Source organism: Cebus imitator, unplaced genomic scaffold (assembly GCF_001604975.1).
Source record: "Cebus imitator isolate Cc_AM_T3 unplaced genomic scaffold, Cebus_imitator-1.0 Scaffold386, whole genome shotgun sequence".
NCBI classification, from domain to species: Eukaryota; Metazoa; Chordata; class Mammalia; order Primates; family Cebidae; genus Cebus; species Cebus imitator.
In genome coordinates this window covers 467,485-492,188 of record NW_016107701.1, presented here as the reverse complement: position 1 = coordinate 492,188, position 24,704 = coordinate 467,485, and the positions used below count along the sequence as shown (strand labels likewise).

At 38.5% G+C, this 24,704-nt stretch overlaps 1 protein-coding gene across 12 annotated transcripts in view; it reads left to right on the top strand.

The window, feature by feature from the left end:
• HERC1 (HECT and RLD domain containing E3 ubiquitin protein ligase family member 1) overlaps positions 1-24,704 on the top strand; it is a 230,823-nt gene that overhangs the window by 60,220 nt on the left and 145,899 nt on the right. For all 12 annotated transcript variants that reach the window (XR_005196792.1, XR_005196793.1, XM_037731214.1 and 9 more), the window contains 3 exons: positions 5,747-6,702; positions 19,178-19,273; positions 24,086-24,280. Coding sequence is in view for 10 of the 12 variants with exons in the window: in XM_037731214.1 (XP_037587142.1) it covers positions 5,773-6,702; positions 19,178-19,273; positions 24,086-24,280 (1,221 nt within the window). In the remaining 2 variants the exon portion in view is untranslated. The remainder of the gene's footprint in view (positions 1-5,746; positions 6,703-19,177; positions 19,274-24,085; positions 24,281-24,704) is intronic.

Sequence of the window (24,704 nt, the reverse complement as noted above, 5' to 3'; positions counted from 1 at the left end):
TTTCAGTATTGTTGTATCTTAGGCAATAGGGAGTCCTAAGGGTAGGGAGACTGGGGAATGGCTGGTTGGTGGAGCATTCAGAACACACACAGTTTGTTGGTTAAGTCTTATTTGGTGTGGTTTGTGGCACCCCCCCAAACAATTAGAATAGTAACAATCAGAACTTACTGATTACAGGTTATCATAACAGTTATAATAATAATGAAAAGTTTGAAATATTGTAAGAATTACCAAAATGTGACACAGATACATGAAGTGAACACATAGTTTTGGAAAATTGGCACCAGTGTACTTGCTCAACTCGGGATTGCCATAAACCTTCAATTTGTAAAAAAAATGCAGTATCTGGGCCGGGCGTGGTGGCTCAAGCCTGTAATCCCAGCACTTCGGGAGGCCGAGGCGGGTGGATCACGAGGTCAAGAGATTGAGACCATCCTGGTCAACATGGTGAAACCCCGTCTCCACTAAAACTACAAAAAATTAGCTGGGCATGGTGGCACGTGCCTGTAATCCCAGCTACTTAGGAGGCTGAGGCAGGAGAATTGCCTGAACCCAGGAGGCGGAGGTTGCGGTGAGCCGAGATTGCGCCATTGCACTCCAGCCTGGGTAACAAGAGCGAAACTCCGTCTCAAAAAAAAAGAAAAATAAAATGCAGTATCTGTACAGTACAATAAAGTCAAGCACCGTAAATGAGGTACGGCTGTATTTAAGTCTCTATTACTGTGGTTGCCATTCTTCCTATATTTTCTGTGGTTTCTGCTTCATTGTTTTATTACTATGCTTATATTTAAAGCTTTGTGATAGTTTTATCTTATTAGTGATTATGCTGTTCATCATTACTGAGTAACCCTTTTTGTCCCATTTATTACCTAATAGATGATGCTTTTTTTGTTTGTTATATCATTACCCTATACATTTTATCTTCAACATTTTGAAATCACTTGTTTTAGATCCATCCTTTATAGATAGGATACACATTTTTAAAATGATTTACTTACTAGATTTATAGTTATATACATTTAATTTATAGCAGAGATAAATTTTGGGCCATAGCTACCTTCATATATGTTTTGTTCAGTTAGCATATAGATTATTATTATTATTTCATTATCAGTCTTTGTCTTTTGGTTTTAATAGGTGAATTTTACAGATATTGATGTAGTGGCTGTGCTTGGTCTTACAGCTGACCTTTAGTCTCTGTTTTACTTTTTAATACTTGCTTGTTTTCTTCCTTTGTTTCCTGTTGTTAGATGGCCTCTGTTTCTTTAATTCATTTCCTGTTCTTTCTTTGTATAATTTTGGAAAATATATGGATGTACCCAGATGACTAGATAGCAGTAATTAACCAGAAATGGAAATGAGGAAATTCCATTCATAGTAATCACAAAATCAAAAATACTTAAGAATCAACAGAAAGGCACAGAATTTATATGAAGAAAATCTAAAATAGGATAGGAACAAATATAAAGACACACGTTGCCCTTGGATGAACAAATTTCATAAAAATGTCTATTTTCTGAAAATACATAAATTGAATTCAATTGAGATTAGAACCTCAATAGTGTGTTGGAAGGGATGCCATATAATTGAATAAAATAATGTTAAACTTTGGGGACTTGCCTTACCAGTCATCAGAACATTTATACATTTATAAACCTATTGTAATCAAGTCACTATTGTTGTAAGAATAGACAAGTGGACCAGAATAGAGAATCCAGAAATAGACCCTATTAGTGGAAAAGTGAGTTATTTTGTTATTTAGATGTTCTGTTTTCTTATTTTTATTCACTTGATCCATTTTGTACTGAGAGTGGTATACTGGTGTCTTGCATTATTAATGTTTCTATTTATGTTTCCTTGCATCTCCTGTAGGTTTTGCTTTGTAAAAGCTGTTGCTGTGCTATTTTGTTTTAAAATAATTCCTAGCTAATTCTTTTGCTTTTTAAAGTTATTTCATCTCTTTGCTTGGAGGTCTTTAGGATTTTATCTTTGTCTTTGAAATTAGATAGTGGTTTTGTTTTTTTTTTTTGAGACGGAGTCTTCCTCCGTCACCAGGTGCTGGTGTGGAGTGTAGTGGCAGGATCTCGGCTCACTGCAACCTCTGCCTCCCGGGTTCAAGCAGTTCTCCTGCCTCAGCCTCCCGAGCAGCTGGGACTACAGTCGTGCGCCACCATGCCTGGCTAATTTTTATATTTTTTAGTAGAGACGGGATTTCACCACATTGACCAGGATGGTCTCGATCTCATGACCTCGTGATCTACCTGCCTTGGCCTCCCAAAGTGCTGGGATTACAGGCATGAGCCACCGTGCCCGGTAATTCAGGGTTTTTCATATCATCATATGTTTCAGTTTCAATTTTGTTTGGATTGTTAACTTACACATTCTTTTGCTTTGCTGTTACCAGGAAATTTTCTTCAATTTATAAGTGTAAAATTTATTTTTTTTTTTGTTTTTCCCAATAGCTCCATATGCACTTGAGTTTTCTTATGTTCATTTTTATGGTATTGAGTATTTTATTATATTCTTAATTTAATTGTATTCTCTTCAGTCAATATAGCAAAGTCCAAATATAATAGCAGAAATTTTGTTTTGTTTGAGGAAAGGGTTGTTCTGTCTCCGATTTTATGGGTCTCTTTTGCCTTGCAGAACACTAAGTATTTCCCCTTTTTCTTCTTTTACCCTTCACCACTCAGTTGCTAAAACTTGTTTCTCTCGTCCTTTTTGCTTTTTCTTTCCTCTGCATTTCAACAAATGCGTATTTAAATGCTTATTTAACATTTGTCTTTTTAAATTGCACCTGCTCTTTTAAACCATGCCTTCTGCTTTAATTAAATGTACTTTAAAATCTCTTTTCTATAGTCTGTGCTGTGATCTGCCCAAATAGTTTTCCAGTTTTTTCAGATGAAGTGTGGATTTAATCTTTCTGGGAGTCACTCCAAATCATGTTTAGGCCCCTTTACTAGCCTTCCTCCTCTGTCTTTTCTGCAGTTTTTCGTAGTCTCCCTTTGCTTGCCACAAAGCCTGTGACTGGATGAAGAGGAAAGCGTGTACCCTAGATTTGCTGTCTTTTTATCTTTTTATTTTGTTATTTGCAATTTTGGCATTCTGTTATCATCAAGTTACACTACAGGTGTGATTAGGTATAAATAATTTTTCCTTCTTGTTTTTCTTACTGTTTGCGGATGAAATTTTGGGCAGATGGCTATGCAGCTGCCATTGTCTTCAACTACGTGGGAGTCCTGGATTACTTAATAAATGGTGGTGGCGTAACTAGCCTTCTACCTGGAAACAATAAAATTCGACTCAGTTTGTGTTATATGGAATGTAGTAAACTTCCAGATGAATGTAGAATTTAATTCCAGATGGACTAAAGACTCATGTGTGTGTGTGGTTTTTTTTTAATCCCTCAAGAAAATCAAGGTGATTTTATATAGTTGATTACCTATATAATCTAGAATTCATGTGGAATCTGGGTGTAAGAGTGGGACAGGGATACCCTTTTGACTAAGAATGGAAAACAAGCTATAAAATAAAAGATGTGTTTGTATGTAAAAGATAGATTTAGAAGAAATATTTGCAGTGTTGAGGACAGACTGTGATAAAATACAAAAACTTTTACAAATTGTCAAGATAACAAAATGGGAAAATGCATGAATAAGTATTTCCCCGAAGAGCATATCCAGTTGACTAACAAACATCAGATGTTCAGATTTATTAGTAATCAGGGAAATAAAAATTAGAGTAACAATATATCCCTGTGTAGCTATCAAACTGGCCAAATTTAAAAGGACAAAATTACATACGGCTTATGAAGGAAGGGATGGAGGTAAATAAGGCACTTTTATGTCCTCTGCACAATGCTGGTATTTAATACCAGATGAAATCAGGGTGGGGTGGAGGATCATGATTTCCCCCCCCAAGTGCATATTTTCCAAGTATCTTAGGAAGATAAATTAAGCATAGTAATCATATACTTGTGAAGGCAAGTGTCATCAGATTTTATATTTAGAATTTAACAGGGCATATTGAGAAATAAGAGACTCCTTTTAGTTACTGTAGTCTGGGATCTTTATCACTTGAGTGCTTTCTTGAACATCTGCCTGTATCATGAAAATTAAATTCGCTTCAGTGATTGAGGATCTTTCTGTAGTGACATTCTGGGGACTTAAGAGACAGGACTTAGTTTCCACCTTCCCTGTAATATTTGGTAATTAAAAATTTTGTGTATATATAAAAATATATATCAATACATCCTATTTCTGATGCATTTTGAAATAAATTACAGATGTCCATTTACTTCCCCCAGATATACTTCAGGTTGCATATCGTTAACTATTCAGTATTTATTGAGATAAAATTTATATGCAATGAAATGTAAAAATCTCAGGTGCACTTTCACTGAGATTTATTAATTTATTTATTTTTAATGTAGAGACAAGGTCTCACTATGTTGTCCAGGCTGGTCTCGAACTCCTGACCTCAAGCAGTCCTCCTGCCTCAGTCCCCAAGAGTGCTAGAATTACAGGCTTGAGCCACCATGCCCAGCCGAGTAGGTTTTAACAAATGCACAATGTGTACAATCCACACCAGTATTGAGATGTACAGTATTACCTCAAGAGGTGTCCTTATGCTCCTCACAGTCAGTTCATGCCCCCATCCACTGGAGGCAGCCACTATTTTGATTGAAGAATTTTTATGGACTTAGGTTTTATTTTGGATAAATCCTCAGGAGAGGAATTGTTGGGTCATGGGGTTAGGTATATGTTTCGTTTTATGAAAAACTGCCAGACATCTTTCCAAAGTGAATGTTCCATTCTACAATTATGCGTCCCAAAGTTTTTGGCCCAGGGAACTAGAAGGATGGAGTTGCCATTTATTGAGAGGAAGAAGTCTACAGGAGGGACAAGTTTGGGTAGGGGTAGTGGTAGTAGTAGATTAGGGGCTCAGTTTTGGATATGTTAATTTTAAGATATCCAACCATAACAAAAACTGTTAGATAGCCATGTGGAAGGGCCAAGTAGGCAATTGTGTATACGAATTTGGAGTTAGGGAGAAGGTCTGGATTGCAGATAAAAATTTGGGAGTCATCAGCGTGTAGAACCTTTGTTGCACTGACATTGGCATCAGAACTGAATGGAAAAGCTACATCTGAAGAAATTACTATTTTTTAAAATAAACTTTGTATTTTGGAATTTTAGATATACAGAAAAGTTGCAAAGATGGTACAGTTTCCATATACCCTTCACCCATTTTTCCCTGATGTTAAATGTCTTAGTACATAACTGTAGTACATTTATCAAAGCTGTAATAGTAACATTCGTACAGTACCATGAATTTCCAGACTTTTTCTTTTTTTGAGACAGAGTCTTGGAACTCTGTTTGTCTGTTGCCTCTTGCCCAGGCTAGAGTGCAGCGGCGTGATCTCAGCTCACTGCAGCCTCAGCCTCCCTAGTAGCTGAGATTACAGGCATGCACCACCATACCTGGCTAATTTTTGTATTTTTAGTAGAGATGGGGCTTCATTGTGCTGGCCAGGCTGGTCTTGAACTCCTGGCCTCAAGTGATCTGCTGCCCTCAAGTGATCTGCCGGCCTCAGCCTCCCAAAGTGTTGGGATTACAGGTGTGCCGCTGTGCCTGGCTACATTTCACCAGTTTGAAATCATTAATTGTAATGTAAGATGAAATTTTAGAAACACTTTATGAATCCTCTGTATGTTTTTGACTGTTTTCTCTTCTCCCTTTGCAGGACTAATGGCTGAAAGATAAATCAACATGGCAACTATGGTTCCACCAGTGAAACTGAAATGGCTTGAACATCTGAACAGCTCCTGGATTACAGAGGACAGTGAATCTATTGCTACAAGAGAGGGAGTTGCTGTTCTTTATTCTAAACTGGTTAGCAATAAGGAAGTAGTACCTTTGCCCCAACAAGTTTTATGCCTCAAAGGACCACAGTTGCCGGACTTTGAACGTGAGTCTCTTTCAAGTGATGAGCAGGACCACTATTTGGATGCCCTTCTTAGCAGCCAGCTAGCATTGGCAAAGATGGTATGTTCCGATTCCCCATTTGCTGGGGCACTTAGAAAACGACTGCTTGTACTCCAGCGTGTCTTCTATGCACTTTCTAATAAATATCATGACAAAGGCAAGGTGAAGCAGCAACAGCATTCTCCGGAGAGCAGTTCTGGTTCAGCAGATGTTCATTCTGTTAGTGAACGCCCCCGGTCAAGCACTGATGCACTTATAGAAATGGGTGTTCGAACTGGTCTAAGTTTATTATTTGCACTTCTGAGACAAAGTTGGATGATGCCTGTGTCAGGACCTGGTCTCAGTCTTTGCAACGATGTTATTCATACTGCAATTGAAGTTGTGAGCTCTTTGCCACCATTATCATTAGCAAATGAAAGCAAGATTCCTCCTATGGGCTTGGACTGCTTATCTCAAGTAACAACATTTCTAAAAGGAGTAACTATTCCTAATTCTGGGGCAGACACTTTAGGTCGTAGATTAGCTTCTGAGTTGCTGCTTGGTTTGGCAGCTCAGCGAGGCTCATTGCGATATCTTCTTGAATGGATAGAAATGGCTTTGGGGGCTTCGGCAGTTGTACATACCATGGAGAAAAGCAAACTACTCTCAAGCCAGGAAGGAATGATCAGCTTTGACTGCTTTATGACCATATTGATGCAGATGAGGCGTTCTTTGGTACGTACTATAAATCTCAACTTTAAAGTTCATATAACAATTTTTGGAAAAGTCAGTGGTTTTCAGTGAATTGGTTGGTAACGGAATGATTTGAGACTTCTGGTGATTGTTGAATTAACTAAATATTTACTTTGAGTGAAGAAACTTTTATACATGTTGATATATTAACACTGCTTGGTGTACAGTGTTAAGACTACTGCATCAGGAGTCAGGTTTGTAGTTTTAGCTTTGTGGATTCTCATGTAAACTAGGGAAATTCATCTAACTTTATGTTTTAGCAAACTTATGAAAAATGAGAGATTTTGGTTAGTGATCAGGTCTTTAGAAAAAAAACCTTTATTTTCATCCTTCCCAATTTGTATTTAACATTTACTTTTGTTTTTGTTTTTTGGAGAGTCTTGCTTTGGTGCCCAGGCTAGAGAGCAGTGAGTGGTGCAATCTTGGCTCACTGCAACCTCCACCTCCTGGGTTCAAGCAATTCTCGTGCCTCAGCCTCCCACCTAAGAACCTGGGATTACAGGTGCCTGGCATTTTTTGTATTTTTAGTAGAGATGGGATTTCACCATGTTGGCCAGTCTGGTCTTGAACTCCTGACCTCAAGTGATCCACCGACCTCGGCCTCCCAAAGTGCTGGGATTATGGGGGTGAGCCACCACACCCTGCCATATTAAATATTTATTAAATGCCAAGTACTGTTCTAGTCCCTGGGGCTACAGCCTTGGGAATACAGTTTCTGCCCCTGTGGAGTTAACAGCCTAGGAGTTAGATAATAAATATAAAATTTCAGGTAGCGAAAAAGCTCTGAGAAGAAAAATAAAAGAGGGAAAGGGTGTAGAGACTGGTAGACTTAGGACTGAGGTTGGGAGGTGAAAACTTGCTGTTTTAGTTAATGTGGTCAGGGAATGACTCTCTGAGTTGTGACATTAGAGCATGGACCTGAATGAAGGGAAGTGATGAGCTAAGCAAAGATCTGTGAAGAGCGTGTTGTCAGAGGAAATTAATTATTTGACTGTCATAACCTTGGATACATTAAAGAATTAATAATAAAATAGTGTAGTATAATTAATTTAAGGAATTCATAAGACAAATATAATGCCTTTGCGAAAACCAAGAATAAAAATTTAAATGTTAAAATATAAATTTAAGCTGGGTGTTGTGGCTCACTCTTATAATCCAAGTACTCTGGGAGGCTGAGGTGGGTGGATTACTTGAGGCCAGGGGTTTGAGGCCAGCTTGGCCAGCATGGTAAAACCCTGCCTCTACTAAAAATACAAAAATTAGCCAAGCTGGTGGTACACACCTGTAATCCCAGCTACTTGGGAGGCTGAGGCAGGAGGATTGCTTGAACTCAGGAGGCAGAGGTGACAGTGAGCAGAGATCATGCCACAGCACTCCTGGGCGATAGAGCAAGACTCTGTCTGAAAAATTAAATTAAATTAAAAATAAAATACAAATTTATAATATTAAGACTCAACCACTTATAAACTGACTTAACTTTAATTAGGTTACATTGATCAGTCTTTTCTTTTGAGACAGAGTTTCGCTCTTCTTTCCTATGCTGGAGGGCAGTGGTGTGATCTTCACCTCCTAGGTTCAAGTGATTCTCCTACCTCAGCCTCCTGAGTAGCTGGGATTCCAGGTGTGCAACACCATGCCTGGCCAATTTTTGTATTTTTAGTAGAGACAGGTTTCCCCATGCTGGCCAGGCTGATCTTGAACTCCTGGCCTCATGTGATCTGCCCGCCTTGGCCTCCCAAAGTGCTGGGATTACAGGTGTGAGCCGCCATATCCGGCCTACATTGATCAGTCTTTTCGGTGTCCTTTGTTATCAGATACCAATTAACAAATCTATTGTTAAAATAACTAAAATTGTCACTTATAAATTACATATGTATATTTCAAGTCTCCCTTTACTCCCAACAAGTACAAAGCTTTTGGACAGGAATGTCTCATGAAAACCAGTATGTTGAATTTATTTTCAAACCAGGGGCATCGAAGTTTTCACCTACTTTACTTTTTGCATTTATGAACTGAATGGTAAATATTGGGTCATTTTTCACATAGGTAAATATTTGGGGATTTTAGATCATAAGATCTGTGAAAATTTGAATTTCTTACTGTTACATAAAAGAAAAGCATGCCGTGGTTTGTTTGGGATATGGAATGTTGACATGGGTTCTGTGATCTTCACTTGAGGTGCCCAGGGATGCAATGATATTAAGTAGGAAAGGCTTTAGGGACCAGCTGTGGAAGGCACGTAGGCCTCTTCGTGTTTTCTTATTCAATATTCAGTTCCTTTCACTTGCACATGTTTTTCTAACTTTGTTTTTTGATTCCTAATTCTTTCTGGTAACATCCTTTTATGTTTTACTCCTTTCAAGTCTGTAAAGTCATTTAATGACCTAAAATAATTTATTGTTCATGGTCATATGTTAATATTTCTGTAAGAAGTTACTTAATTCCTCATTTTATGGGCTATTTTGCATTGCCTTTGTTACAAAAAAAGATACTAATTATTGCACCATATAGTTATATGATTAATTGCTTGCCTATGGTGTGTTTACTGTTTGTACAAAATGCCAGGTACCTTGGGGCAGAAGCCTCTTCCTCGCCTTACCTTCTAAGGCCTTGTTCTGCAATATTGCTCCTTAATGGAAAGAGGATGCCCCAGGAAACTAGACTTCTTTTCTCCATGTCCATTTAGCCTCATTGTCTAGGCTTGTATGCATATTAGATAATTGACTGGCTAGTTTAAATATTTTTCTTTCTTTTTTTTTTTTTCTGTAAGGGTGCTGGTAGCAGTGATCATTAGCTATTCATAGTGACTGATAGTTTAAACCAGTCCTTCAAGCTTAGGAAATCTTTACAGTAAATATATTTACCTCTGTATATTATATATATGATATGTTTAATCATCATTTAATTAGCCTGTAATATCCTATTCCATTCCTTTTTTGATTAATTTACTGCTCCCAAATACCTGGAGTAAGGGAAGAAAACTTTTGTCCAGTGCCTACTATCCAATAGGTGCTTTTTATGCACTGTCTCATTCAATTATCATGTTAATCTATGAGACAGATATTATTTGCCCTTAAATGAAGAACTGTGGTAATTAGCTTAAATCTACACATCTGTGTTGAGCAAAAGAGCCAGAACTATAGCATGTACTCCTGATTTAGGCACTTTATAGACTAGGCACTGCGTTAAGTAATTTTTACAACCCTGAGTTTGTCTGCAAAGCCAGTGTTTTTTCTGATGAATATATGCAGTTTTTACCTTGTTTATGTTAAATTGATTTGTTTTTTCCATGAAGGCCTACCTTGAAGTAGATGTAAAATAATTTTTTTTAACTACTGGATTTCCAGCCTTCCTTTTACCTGGCCTCTCATTTCCAGACAAAATAGCAAATACCATTGCAAGTTAGTCAGGGAGGTGCCTCCCTCCTCTCCTCTAAGGCCATACCTTATAATATAGCTCCTTATTAGGGCAGAGGTGCCTCCAAAAAACTAGATTGCTTTTCTCAGAATTCTGGATCTATGCTGGGGAAGAGTATTATGCATTTGACTTAATTTACCGCTCTCAAAGCCACCTCAGGTGTACATTAGATTGAATTTTAATTAAATCTCAGATTGGTTTTAGAGGAACGGAATGGCTATTAAACTGAACTATATATTTGTTATTTCTTCCTGCACAGTCAGTGATAGTGTCTGATGCTTTTGGTCTCCAGAACCTGTGTTTCTTTTTATTTATTTATTTATTTATTTATTTATTTATTTATTTATTTTTGAGATGGAGTGTTGCTCTATCGCCCAGGCTGGAGTGCAGTGGTGTGACCTTGGCTTATTGCAACCTCCGCCTCCCGGGTTCAAGCTGTTCTTGTGCCTCAGCCTCCCCAATAGCTGGGATTACAGGAACCTGCTACCATGCCTGGCTAATTTTTGTATTTTTATTAGAGGTGGGGTTTTACCTTTTTGGCCAGGCTGGTCTTGAACTTTTAACCTCAGATGATCCACTTGACTCAGCCTCCCACAGTGCTGGGATTATAGACGTGAGCCACTGTGCCCAGCCTAGAGCCCGTGTTTCTTATACTTTACTGTTGTCTGAGAACTAGGAAATATGTAGAGCCTCTTCTGACACACTAGACCCTAACCTGACATGATCCTCCCTGTCTTGAGTTTCTCTTTCCTTGAGTAACTGGGCCAGAACTTATCTCCAAGCTATAAAAGTTAGCGAGGCACATAACTGTCTATTGAGTATCTGGTACAAGGCCTAACAAAAATAAGTTCAATCTGTAAATTGTGTTTACTTATGTGATTCTTAATCTCTACTGTCAACACTTATGTAATGAGTTTGGTGGGAATACACGATATACGCATGAACTTACCTGAGAATAGGGAAGTACATCTTCAAATTATAAAAAGCAACCATATGTACATCACTGACCTTTGATGCTACTAAGTGTTTACTGCACATGGTGTGCCAGATACTGCTAGCTACTGGGTTAAAAAGATGAATAAGCTTTGTAGCATCCATGCCTTTAGGCAGCCTACAGTGTAATGAAGGAGGGATGAACAGTATTTCAAATTAATGCTAATGGACTATAGAAGTCTGTGCTGAGAGGAGATGATGGGATGAAAGAAGAGGACTGGAGGCAAAGACGCAGAAAATGTCTTATGGAGGAAGTACCCTTGAAGTTAGTTGAAAAGTAGGAGGAATTTGTCAGCAAATGTGAGGTGTGTGAGTCGGGGGAGCTGGAGAACTTTTCAGATGAGAGGCTTACAAAGCAATTGAGGCATGGGAGAGCAAGCCCCAGGATATAGGGAATGGAATGAGATGAGATTGAGGCTGCAAGCTTGGCAGGGCCCTGTATCCCATGCAATAGGCTTTGGGGGATTGATCCCGTATGGAGTCATTGAAGCATTTTTGAGTAAAAACAGCCAGAACAGAAGGAAATGTACTCCGTCTAGTCTTAGGTCTTTGAATATCTTATCTTAAGCAGACAAATGTGGGGGAAAAATCATGTTATTTTTGATGGTAAATAAGAGGAAAGTAACTAAAGACCTGTGAAACCAAAAATTTACATATTTTTTTATTTTTTTGAGACAGAGTTTAGTTCTTGTTGCCCAGGCTGGAGTACAGTGGTGCGATCACAGCTCATTGCAACCTCCGCCTCCTGGGTTCAAGTGATCCTCCTGCCTCAGCCTCCCGAGTAGCTGGGACTATAGGCGTGTACCACCAAACCCGGCTAATTTTTGTATTTTTAGTAGAGACGGGTTTCACCATGTTGGCCAGCCTGATCTCAAACTACTGACTTCGAGTGATCTGCCTGCCTCGGCCTCCCCAAGTGCTGGGATTATAGGCGTGATCCACCACACCTGACCCCAAAATTTGTTTTAATTTCCACTTTATTTTTTGGACCATTGAACTTTCTGTCATGTTGACAGTGTGAACAAATGATGTTATACATTTAATGGGCCATATTTTTCAAAATTTAATCTCTAAAAATGCCCAGCTTTAGCCTTTTTTCATTATGCAGTATATTTACAAAATACACTAAGAATTCTGTGTAGAATGTTTTTTTTTTTTGTTTGTTTGGTTTGTTTTTTAAACAGAGTCTCGCTCTGTCACCCAGTCTGGAGTGCAGTGGTGAGATATCAGCTCACTGCAGGCTCTGCCTCCTGGGTTCAAGTAGTTCTCCCTGCCCCAGTCTCACAAGTAGCTGAGACTACAGGTGCCCACCACCACGCTTGGCTAATTTTTGTATTTTTTAGTAGAGCCCAGTCTGTGTAGAATGAGTTTTAGAGGTGTCTTTAATTGTAACTGACTGAAGCTGGAGTAGACTTATCCTTAAATACTGACTTTTTCTGAAGAAATTAACAACAATCATTACAGTGTTTGTAGGATATTTTATTGGTTTGGTATTGTTAAATTTGGCAGTAATTTATTAAAGGCTTCCAGTATTTTCACTTCTTTCTAAATATATGTATACATAATGCAAAATAATAATTATTTCTATCAGTTTTGAGATCTTACTATGTAGTGGGAATTGTGCTAAGCATATTTTACACTTAATTTCAGTTAATTATGCAACAGCTCTAAATGTTATGGGCATCATTCTGGTCTCAAGATGAAACCCTTTCAGTCAGAGCTAGTAAGTGATGGAACTAGATTTAAACCCAAGTCTTTATCACTAAAAACTTTATGCTAGTTTCAACATTTTTCTTCATACTGTAGAAAGGCATGAAAGAGGGATCATGATGACCCTGGTGCCACCCCCTAGAAAGGTAGATCAGTCTACTCCTTATCTGTTTTTGTTTTGGTGATCACTAGAGGTAGCTTTTAGATAAGGAAGCCACAGATCACAATTGGATTTTTCTCAGAAATGCTTCACAGCTAATTAGGAAATTTGAAGATGCTGCAACCAAGTATTTGCTGGTATAGCAACATATTGTATGTCTAGAGACTAGTTACTTTTAAACACTTAGCTTCTGGTGTGATTCCATACCTGAGTCGGACTCTGAAGCCTTTCTATGCAAAGTGTGAGCCAAAGACAATAGCATTGGCATCACCTGCATTTGTTAGAAATGCAGAATCTTAGGCCTCATGTATACTTACTGATTAGGATCTGTATTTTAACAAGATCACCAGGTAATTCTTGTCAACATTGAAATTTGAGAAGCACCATCCTAAGTAATTAAAAAGAAAAACTGACTTGACGGCAGCAGGTTAACAGCAGATGACCCAGCAATAGAAGAAATCATCAAATAGAATCAGATCTTAAGAGAAAGAGCATTGTGCTATGATTGGCAGGCTCTGATTAGCTATCATATTTATTATTGAAAGCTATCTGAGAAGTGAGGGATTTGGGACAGCTGAAGAGAATAATTAAGAATAACAATTAGTAATGGGGTGGGGCAGTAACAGAGACTATGACAACAGGAAGCTTTACATAGTACATTGATAAAGAACTTAGAGAAAGGAAATGGAAGCCATATGAAGAGACTGATGATTAAACTTTTCTGCCGCTTTACTGGGGTGAGGAGAGTGGTGTGAAAACTCAGTCATTCACCTGGACTTCATCACGGTAGCTTTTGATGGCAGAGGGGGAACTTGTTAGATGACAAAAAAGTTCTGTCATGTAATACTCAGCTATTTGGGGAACTCTTGAAAGTGATTGTCATTTGAATGATTTGAGGGTAGCAAGATATTTCCCTTTTTTTTTTTTGAGACAGAGTCTCGCTCTTGTCACCCAGGTTGGAGTACAATGGTGTAATGTCAGCCCACTGCAACCTCTGCCTCCCAGGTTCAAGCAGTTCTTCTGCTCCAGCCTCCCGAGTAGCTGGGATTACAGGCACCTGCCACCACTCTCGGCTAATTTGTTGTATTTTTAGTAGAGACTGGGATTTCACCATGTGGTCAGGCAGGTCTGGAACTCCCAACTTCAGGTAATCCACCTGCCCCAGCCTCCCAAAGTGCTGGGAATATTTGCTGTTTTTATTTAAAACTATTATTTACTGTTTATCTGCCCAGTAGAGACAGATTGATGAAAATTTCATCATCGTTTTATTTACCTGGTGGATTAGAAAGAGGACAGATGAATATATGGAGCAACTTAAAAACCTATGGGCTGGGCATGGTGGCTCACGCCTGTAATCTCAGCACTTTCGGAGGCCGAGGTTGGCAGATTGCCTCAGGTCAGGAGTTTGAGACCAACTGGCCAACATGGTGAAACCCTGTCTCTACTAAATAAAAATACAAAAAATTAGCCTGGTGTGGTTGCGTGCGTCTGTAATCCCAGCTACTCAGGAGGCTGAGGTAGGGGAATTGCTTGAACCAGAGAGGTGGAGGTTGCAGTAAGCCAAGATTGTGCCACTGCACTCCAGTCTGGGTGACAGAGGGAGACTCCATTTAAAAAAAAAAACAAACAAAAAACTGGGTGCAGTGGCTCACACCTGTAATCCCAACACTTTGGGAGGCTGAGGCAGGCAGATCACCAGGTGAAGAGATCGAGACCATCCTGACCAACATGGTGAAACCCCATCTCTTTTAAAAAAAAAAAAAACCTATAAAACTTTAGGCTGGGTGCAGTAGCTCATGCCTGTAATCCCAGCACTTTGGGAGGCCGAGGCAGGCAAATCACCAGAGGTGGCGAGTTCAAGACCAACTTGAGCAACATGGAGAAACCCTGTCTCTACTAAAAATAGAAAGTAAGCTGGCTGTGGTGGCTTATGCCTTGTAATCCCAGCTACTCAGGAGGCTGAGGCAGGAGAACTGCTTGAACCCAGGAAGCAGAGGTTGCGGTGAGCTGAGATTGTGCCATTGCATCGCAGCCTGGACAACAAGAACGAAACTGTGTCTCCAAAAAATTACTGTATTATGAAACTTAAAAAGTTCTAAGTAAACTTCATTTGTAGTTAATAAACTTTAATATGCTGTTTTTTTATTTGGAGAGGGAGTCTCACTCTGTCACCTAGGTTGGAGTGCAGTGACACAACCTGCAAACTCTGCCTCCGAGGTTCAAGCAAGTCTCCAGCCTCAGCCTCTCAGGTAGCTGGGATTACGAGTGAGCACCACCTTGCTTTGCAAATTTTTGTATTTTTAGTAGAGTCAGGGTTTTATCATGTTGGCCAGGCTGGTCTCAAACTCCTGACCTCAGTTGATCCACCCGCCTCGGTATCCCAAAATGCTGGGATTACAGGCGTGAGCTACAGTGCCTAGCCCATATGCTTTTAATGATATCAATTTTAATTAAAATTAGTATAATTACTAATATATAACTAATGTAAGTAAATAAATTAGTATTAATCAAATTAATTGGATTAATATTAAGTCAGTGTTTTTGTGACCAATATGATTATGTTAATAGTGTTAAATACAATTAAATATTTATTAATAGTCAATAAGCCTTAATAATATTAATAAGCTTTTTTAATAGATCTTGAGGTAGGAGGATCGCTTGAGCCCGGGAGATCGAGGCTATAGTGGTTTATGTAAACCAAAAAGTATCTGAGACAGGTCTCAAATCAATTTAGTTTTATTGTGTTGAGGTTAAGGACAACGCCTGGGAGACAGACAGGTGTAAACCAAGAAGTTTCTGAGACAAGAAATGTATCCTTCTCAGTCAGTTTAGAAAGCCATATCACTCCAGCCTGGGCAACAAGAGCAAAACTCCTTCCCCCCTCCCTCAAGAAAAAGTGTATTTTGCCAAGGTTTAGGATGTGCTTGTGACAGAGCCTCAGGAGGTCCTGATGACAGGTACCCAAGGTGGTCAGGGTACAGCTTGCTTTTATGTTTTAGTAAGACATAACACATCAATTAATACATGTAAGATATTACTGACTTGATCTGAAAGGATGGGGTAAGAGGTGTGGGGAGGGCTTCCAGGTCATAGGTAGATTTAAATATATTCTGATTGGCAATTGGTTGAAAGAGTTACCAATAGAAATGCATGTCTGGGTTACAGTAAGGGGTTGTGGAGATGTAGGTTTTATCATATAGATGAAGCCTCCAAATTGCAAGCTTAGAGAGAATAGACTGTAAATGTTTCTTATTAGACTTAAGGTCTGTATTGATGTTAATGCTGGATGGATATAATGATGCATGTCCAATCTGTCACTTCCAGTCTTGGCCTGAACCAGCCTTCAGGTTAAATTTTAGAGTGCCCTCCCCTAGGAGGGAGTCCATTCAGATGGTTGCGGGGGTGGGGGGTGGCTTTGAATTTTATTTTTTGTTTATAGAGATCTGTGCCTTTCTCCAAAGGTGACATTGAGAGCTTCAGTATTTAAAGGGGAGAAGCAGGCTGGAGGGGAAAGAAGGAGGGAATAGAAAAGGAGCAGTTAGTGGAATAGCCAATTATGTATTTCTCTGATACTCAGCAATAGGCATTTTATATAAGGTAAGGTGAACATAGAGTAGTTACCGGTGGAGATATTCACCCTTTTCTGTGTAGCTACTTGCTTTGGAACAAAAGGAAAGGCAGCTTCTTGCATGAGTCAGCTTTCAGCTTAATTTTTTTCTTTTTTCAGAAAGGAGTCCCAAGTTTTTATTTTCCTTTCACAGTAATAATCTTTGCCACTGAATTTCAGCCTTGGCAACAGAGCAAGACCCTGTCTCAAAAATAAATACATAAATATTAAAAAATTAGGGTTAGGCTGGGCACAGTGGCTCAAGCCTTTAATCCCAGCACTTTGGGAGGCTGAGGCAGGGGTGGATCACCTCAGGTCAGGAGTTTGAGACTAGCCTGGCCCACATGGTAAAACCCTGTATCTTTGAAAAATAAAAAAAATTAGCCAGGTGTGGTGGTGCAGTCTTATAATCCCAGGTCTCAGGAGACTGAGGCATGAGAATGGCTGAACCCAGGAGTTGAAGGTTGCAGTGAGCCGATGTCCTGCCAGTGCATTCTAGCCTGGGTGACAGAATAAGACTTCATCTCNAAAAAAAAAAAAAAAAAAAAAAAAAAAAAAAGGGTTAAATATAAATACTGTGGGCATTTGAAGACATTGATTGGAATTTTTATTTGACCCAAAATATTCCTTTTTTTAAAAGTATAGGAATCATGTTACATAAAATAGCCTGATTTGAAAATCAGAGAATCTTGGAGTTGAATGAGATCTTATGGGTCATCTAGGTCAGTCTTTCCTCTCCTGTAGAGGATATACTTTTCTGTGGTATATCTGCTAAAAGATCATTTAGAGTATAATTATTTTACAATATAGTATCCTTTGAAATAAAGCCACTAATGAAAATTTCACAATTATAAGATGGATAAATTATAGAAAGAACTTGACATTTGTAGTCTAAAGACTTAGGATATGGAAATTTAAGGGACAATGGATATTGAGTTCGCTTTCTGATTTATTTATTTATTTATTTATTTGAGACAGAGTCTCACTCTGTTGCTCAGGCTGGAATTCAGTGATGTGATTTTGGCTCACTGCAACCTCTGCCTCCTGGGTTCAAGTGATCCTCCTGCCTCAGCCTCTCAAGTAGCTGGGATTACAGGCATATGCCCTCATACCTGGCTAATTTTTTTTTGTATTTTTTTAGTAGAGATGACAGGGGTTTGCCATGTTGGCCAGGCTGGTCTTGAAATCCTAAGCTCAAGTGACCTGCCTGCCTCAGCCTCCCAAAGTGCTGGGATTACAGGCATGAGCCACTGTGCCTGTCATATCATTTTTTAAATGAGATAATGATTTCTCCCATTGGGTCCTATTGTGGAAAGTAGGCAGTAAGTCCCAGAGAGGTGCTGTGCTTCCTCAGCTGTGCTAGGAAAAAGATGAACTGACTTCCTGGTATTAGCAGTGGCAAATTCTTACTAATCTGCAGCAACCTCAATTCTTGCCTCCTCAGAAAAAGAATTTGACTGAGGGGCATAAGGCAGAAGGAGAGACTGAGGCAAATTTTAGAGCAGAGGTGAATATTTATTAAAAAGCTTTAGAGCAGGAAGGAAAAGAAGTGAAGGACACTTGGAATAGGGCCAAGCGGGTGACTTGAGAGATCAAGTGCCCCAGTTGACCTTTGACTTCGGCTTTTATATGTTAGCATACTTTTGGGGTCTTGTGTTTCTTCCCTTGTGGTGGGCCGTCCACATGCACAGTGGCCTGCTAGCCGTTGGGAGGTGAGCATGCTCAGTATGTTTCCCAGAGTTGTATGCATGCTCACTTTAGGTATTCTTCCCTTACTCGTTGAATGTCCCTAGAGGTCGTATACCAGTTAAACTCCTCCATTTTGCCTCTTTAGTGTGTATACTTGAGCCCACTCACCCAACTCCTGAGATCTTATCAGGAAGTTGGTGATCACAAGTTTCAGGTTTTTTCTATCTGTTGGGAGACTGCCTTTCCCTGGTGCTGGCTACAATCAATTATTATTTTAGAGAGAGAGTTAACAACTGCCTGACCATCACTTGATGGTCACCTAACATACCTGGTGGTAGTGGTTGTGGGGGCCTCTCTTCTGCCGTGCTCATGTCTGACTAGCTACCTATTGTAACACTGGGATTTTGATCGTGGTGAAACTAAGAAGGGAAGGACCGAGTTTCTGTTGCTTTGGTCAAGTCATTACTAAAGCTGGCTATATTCTGTCAGGTGGGAGGCAGGTGGGCAATGCACCCATGGGGAGTAAAGTATTTCTTGAGACCACATTTTCTGGATATTGGTCAGCCAAAGAGTGTGTAACTGGCAAAATTTCCACTTCCTTGATTGTTTCTAGAGTCCTGTGTCCCTTGGAATAAATCACTTTTTAATAAGGTAATCAGTGAGGGATTGGCACTTAATTTATCTTGTGATGCAGTAGTCAGGTCATTTAATAAAATTTCCTTGCAAAAGTTCATTTAATGACCTAATGCTAGTATTTGGTTTCAGTGCACATAATCATATAAACAGGTTTTCAAATAGGTGTTTTTGTAGACTATTTAAGTAATTGTAATCTATATGTCTCTCCCCTTCCTACACTGTATCCCACAATGTTTTAATTATAGGGTTCATCTGCTGATCGAAGTCAGTGGAGAGAACCAACCAGAACATCGGATGGCTTGTGCTCACTTTACGAGGCAGCGTTATGTCTCTTTGAAGAGGTATGTAATAATCATGGCGTTTCTATTAAAAACTTTGTGTTAAAATGTTATGGCATGTATTTATCCCTTAAAAATAATCCATTTTCTCTGGAAAAGCTACAAAAGAAAGTGGCACCAGTGGTTACCTCTAGAGAGTGGAACTGATGTATCTAGGGTAGGGTGAGTAGGAGGCATACTTTTCAGTGTATACCCTTTTATTTATTTTGAATTTCGAATTATGTGCTGGTAACTTTAATTGAAAAAAATTTATATTAAGTAAAACACATAGAAAAACAAACAAATATATAGCTTAATGAATTGTTGTAAAATAGTCTTCTAATATGTATCTAGGTAGAGAGAGAATTTTCTTAGTCATTGCAGAAGCCCTTTTACAGCCTTGTCATAATCTCTTTTCTCCTCCCCAAAGTAACCAATATTCTGACTTGTAGAGTGAACACGTCTTTGCATTTCTTTATAGCTCTGTCACCCAGATGTGCATTCTTAGACACTATGGTTCAGTCTTCTCCATTTAAAAAAGTCTTTTAGATCTTTTAATCTATATGCTCCTTCTTCCATTTTTCTTTTCCTTCAATGTGTTTATTCAGGAACCTAGGCTTTTTAGGCTGTAGCATTTCCCACAGCTCCATATGTTTCTTTATCCTCTGTATTTCCTATAAATTGGCAGCTGGATTCAGAGGCTTGATCAGTCTCAGGTTTTAAGTCTTTAGCAAGGCTTCATACATGTTGCATTCTTCCATCAGGTTCCATCTGGTTGTCTCTCTTTGTGGTATTAGCAGGCTTTGATACTTAATGACTATATTAATTAATTTGTGCTTGGTTGCAAAATATGATATTCTAATTCTATCATTTCTTTTTAATTTATTAATTGTAATATTTTTATGAAGAGATTCCCTTATTGACTGATTATTCTGCTACAGTTTACATAGGAGAGGCAGAATAAATGCTCGATCCTTTCCATCTGCTCTTTATTTGCCAGTTTTCAATTTAATGAATTGTCCTACCATCTTCCAAATTTGGCCAATTAATTTAAAAAATATCATTATGGGCCAGGCACCGTGGCTCACACTTGTTATCCCAGCACTTTGGGAGGCTGAGGTGGGTGGATCGCCTGAGGTCAGGAGTTTTAGACCAGCCTTGCCAACATGGTGAGACCCCATCTCTACTAAAAATACAAAAAAATTAGCTGAGCGTGGTGGTGGATATCTGTAATTCCAGCTACTCAGGAGACTGAGGCAGGAGAATCGCTTGAACGTGGGAGGCAGAGGTTGCAGTGAGTTGAGATCACACCACCGCACTCCACTGGGCAACAAGTGCGAATCTCTCTCTCTCTCTCTCTCTCTCTCTCTCTCTCTATCTATCTATCCATCCATCCTGGGCTCAAGTGATCTTCTGGCCCCAGCTTCCCAAGTAGCTGGTACTATAGGCATTCGTCATCACACTTGGCTAATTTTTGAAATTTTTAATAGTGATGAGGTCTTACTATGGTTGCCCAGACTGGTCTTAAACTCCTAAGCTCAAGTGATCCTTCCACCTTGGCCTCCCAAAGTGCTAGTATTATAGATGTGAGCCATGGTGCCCAGCCTGTCTCTATGTTTTAATCTTCATTTGGTATTAGTTCTACAAGTAATTGCATATTTAATGCTCAATACTAGGCTCTGTGTCAATGTCTCTTTATTCTTTTTTTTTTTTTTGAGACAGAGTTTCGCTCTTGTTACCCAGGCTGGAGTGCAATGGCGCGATCTCTGCTCACCGCACCCTCCGCCTCCTGGGTTCAGGCAATTCTCCTGCCTCAACCTCCTGAGTAGCTGGGATTACAGGCACACGCCACCATGCCCAGCTGAATTTTTGTATTTTTAGTAGAGAAGGGGTTTCACCATGCTGACCAGGATGGTCTCGATCTCTTGACCTCATGATCCACCCGCCTCGGCCTCCCAAAGTGCTGGGATTACAGGCGTGAGCCACCGCGCCCGGCTTCTTTATTCTTTTTGATAGTTTGATGGTTATTCTCTAGTAGATTTCTCAATAAAGACTCATCAGAACAAGATTTCTGAGTTTTTGCATGTTGGTAATTGCTGTGCTCTTTATTCTTGTGTTAGTATTGATAATATCCTTTAGTTAATCTTTTCTTTACTTCACATTTTCTTTTTTTGTGTATCTTAAATATGTTACTCCATTCTCTTCTGACATAAACTGTTACTGTCAAAGCCGAAAGGTAATCTGACTTTCTTTCCTATGTGAGTCATACATATTTTGGTGAGAACCCCTAAGAATTTTTTTTCCTTTAAGGAACAGTAATTTTACTGTAGAATACATCTTGATATTATTGATTCTTGGTTGATGTTCTTAGAGATACGATAATTCAATATATAGTTTGGAATCTCTTTTATTTTAGAAAAATGTCCCTAAATTACAGTTTCTTAAATTTTTTTTTATTCCTTTGATTGGATTCTATTTAGGGATTACTATTATATGTATGTTGGATCTTTGCCTGAATTTAGTACTTGTCAGTTTTTCTTGAATGCTTTGTCTTTTTTAGTTTTTTTAATTTCTAAAAATGCCTTTTATCTTTCATCACTTGTAGGTCATTAACTACTTTGGTTTCTTCTAGTTTAGTTTTCAGTTCCAAAATGATTTTTTGTCTTTTATTTCTAATTCTTCAGTTACGTTACCTCATTTTTGAGGGGTTGTAATTCAGATTTCTGTTTTTCTTTTGTGTGTGTGTGTGTGTTTGTTTTTGTTTTTTTTGAGATGGTGTCTCACTCTGTTGCCTAGGTTGGAGTGCAGTGGCATGATCTTGGCTCACCTCAACTTTGTAATAACTTTTATATATGAGATTTGACCTCACTACTTTTCTGTTGCTTATTTCTATGCGAAATTAGTTTTCCTGAACTCTTAGAGGCGGGATTTAAGATGGTTTTTAAAACTCCATAGACTCCCTTCCCTCATATGTGTAATGTTAAAAAAAAATGGTTTTACAGTTTGTTCTCCTTCCCAACTTTTATCTTGCTATTCCCTTTCCTTTCCATCTTTCCTTTCTGTTGTCCCTATCCTGTTCTTATTCTGCTCTCAGTAGTTTCTCTCAGCATAGGGGCTTTGTGCTGGAAGGGAATCCTGGCTGGCCAGTATCAAGAGGCCTGAACCACCACACCTGGCCGTGATAGACCTTTAGATGAACAATTCTTACCCTCTTGGCCCCACTATCTTCCTTTGTCTGCAACAAAATTCCAGACCTTTTATTAGGACTGGCAACTGTCTTCAGATACCGTCCTCATGTTCACTGGAAAATATTTGTCTAACACACATATTACTCTATTGTTTTGGATACTATTTAAAGTACCTGACTAAGATGACCTTATCCTCCCCCATTTGATGTGCTGGCAAACTAATATGTTGACTTCTTTAGTTTCTTTGATTGTTTTGCTTGATTCAGCAAAACCAAAAAACTAAAAGGCAGAAAACAAATCGACAGTCACTGTAGTCAGAGTTCATGTGTTTATTGTATTGAGTTCATACAAGTCAATTAAAAAATCTGTTAAGTTCTAATACATTAGTGAGCAGAAGTTTACCTCACAAAATGCTGTAAACAGATGGAAAAACTTTAGTTTTGCTAACAGTAAAGAAATGTGAAGTTAAGATAAGGGCATCTTCCTTTTTCCTCACTTATGTTTGCAAAAAAATTTAAAAGCATAATACTCATTATGTGTGGATTCAGTGAGATTGGTACCAGAATGGCCACCCTGGGTCCTGTGCTTTTGCCAGGCAGCCTGGATTTTAAAAAAGGTTTATTAATGGCAATAGACTTTACCATTATATTTTACAGAAATGGTAAATAAGCCATGATTTTTATTTTATGTATTCAGATATATGTGTGAATGTTAATTGCTTTGGGTCTTTGCTGTTTTTAGAACAGCCTCCTTTTATCCATTACTAGTGACATAGTACCATTTTGGAATGCAATTTGGTATAGTATGTTTCAGAAATCTTAGGATTCTTATCTTTTTTTGAATATTAAATCCCATTTCTGAGTTTCTCTACTAAGGAAGTAATAAGTATAGTAACAACTATATCCTTAAAAATGGCCTATATAACAAATAAATAGAAAGACTGTAAATGTCTGTAAAAGGAAAGTGGTGCCAGATATGGTTACATGGTGCCTGTAATCTCAGCTACTGGAGGGTGCTGAGGTGGGAGGATTGCTTGAGCCCAGAAGTTTGACTTTAGCCTGTTAGATAGTGAGACCTAATCTATTTTTTTAAGAAAGTTGGGGATGGGGAATTGGTTGAATACATTGTGATTTTTTTTTTTTTAGTGGATGGAATATTATCTATTCAATCATGAAGACTAGGTAGACATGGATTTGTGTGACTCTTTTGTGCCATTTGTCACTCTTATGTATCCACTGTGGTGTCTGTGTTAAAGAATATATATATGAAAAATTCTGTAAAGACATATATTTAAATGGTAAAATTTATTTTATTAAGGTGTTAAGATTATCCATAGTGATTTTTTTCTATTTTATTTCTTAAGCTTTGTTTTTCTATAACGTTTTTGTATGCAATAATAAAATATTTAGCCAAAAGAGGATTGAGTTTGTGTCTCCCCTTTCCCACTTTTACCACTTGATTAGTGTCTTTTAGTGGTTTATTCCATATAAGTGAATAGTCTAGTTATCTTTATTTAAGATTGGATGTATGTTCACAGGTCCTTTGAGCAGGAAGGAAAGGCAACAGTAATTTCAGGGACCATATATATATATATAAAATGTCCAGACTAAAACTGTCTTATTTGTTGCATATTTTAAATTTTTAATAGGTTTGCAGAATGGCTTCTGATTATTCGAGAACGTGTGCTAGCCCAGATAGCATTCAGACTGGTGATGCTCTCATTGTTTCCGAAACCTGTGAGGTTTATGTTTGGGGGAGCAATAGCAGCCATCAGTTGGTAGAAGGCACACAGGAGAAAATACTGCAACCCAAACTGGCTCCTAGTTTCTCTGATGCACAGACTGTAAGTTTTCTAAATAGCTTACAAACTGGTAGATAATGTGGTGTACATTCATGCTTATTTACATTAAATAATATTGAGTATTTTTTAAATGAGTGGAAATTATTGATGATTGTTTCTGATCTGTATACTGCATTAGTTTTTCATTTTAATAGAAAAATATGTTTTTAGTCCCCAGTATCTCTGACAGCATTTATAACTTTCAAATAACTAAATTGGGATCTCGATTTTTGAGAACTGTTAAGAATAGCAACAGACTTTACCAGTATGTTCACCACAAATGGCAAATAGGAGTAAATAAAGGCGAGGTACGGTGGCTCATGCCTGTAATCCCAGCACTTTGGGAGGCCAAGGCAGGTGGATCATTTGAGGTCATGAGTTTGAAACTAGATTGACCAGTGTGGTGAAACCCTGTCTCTACTAAAAA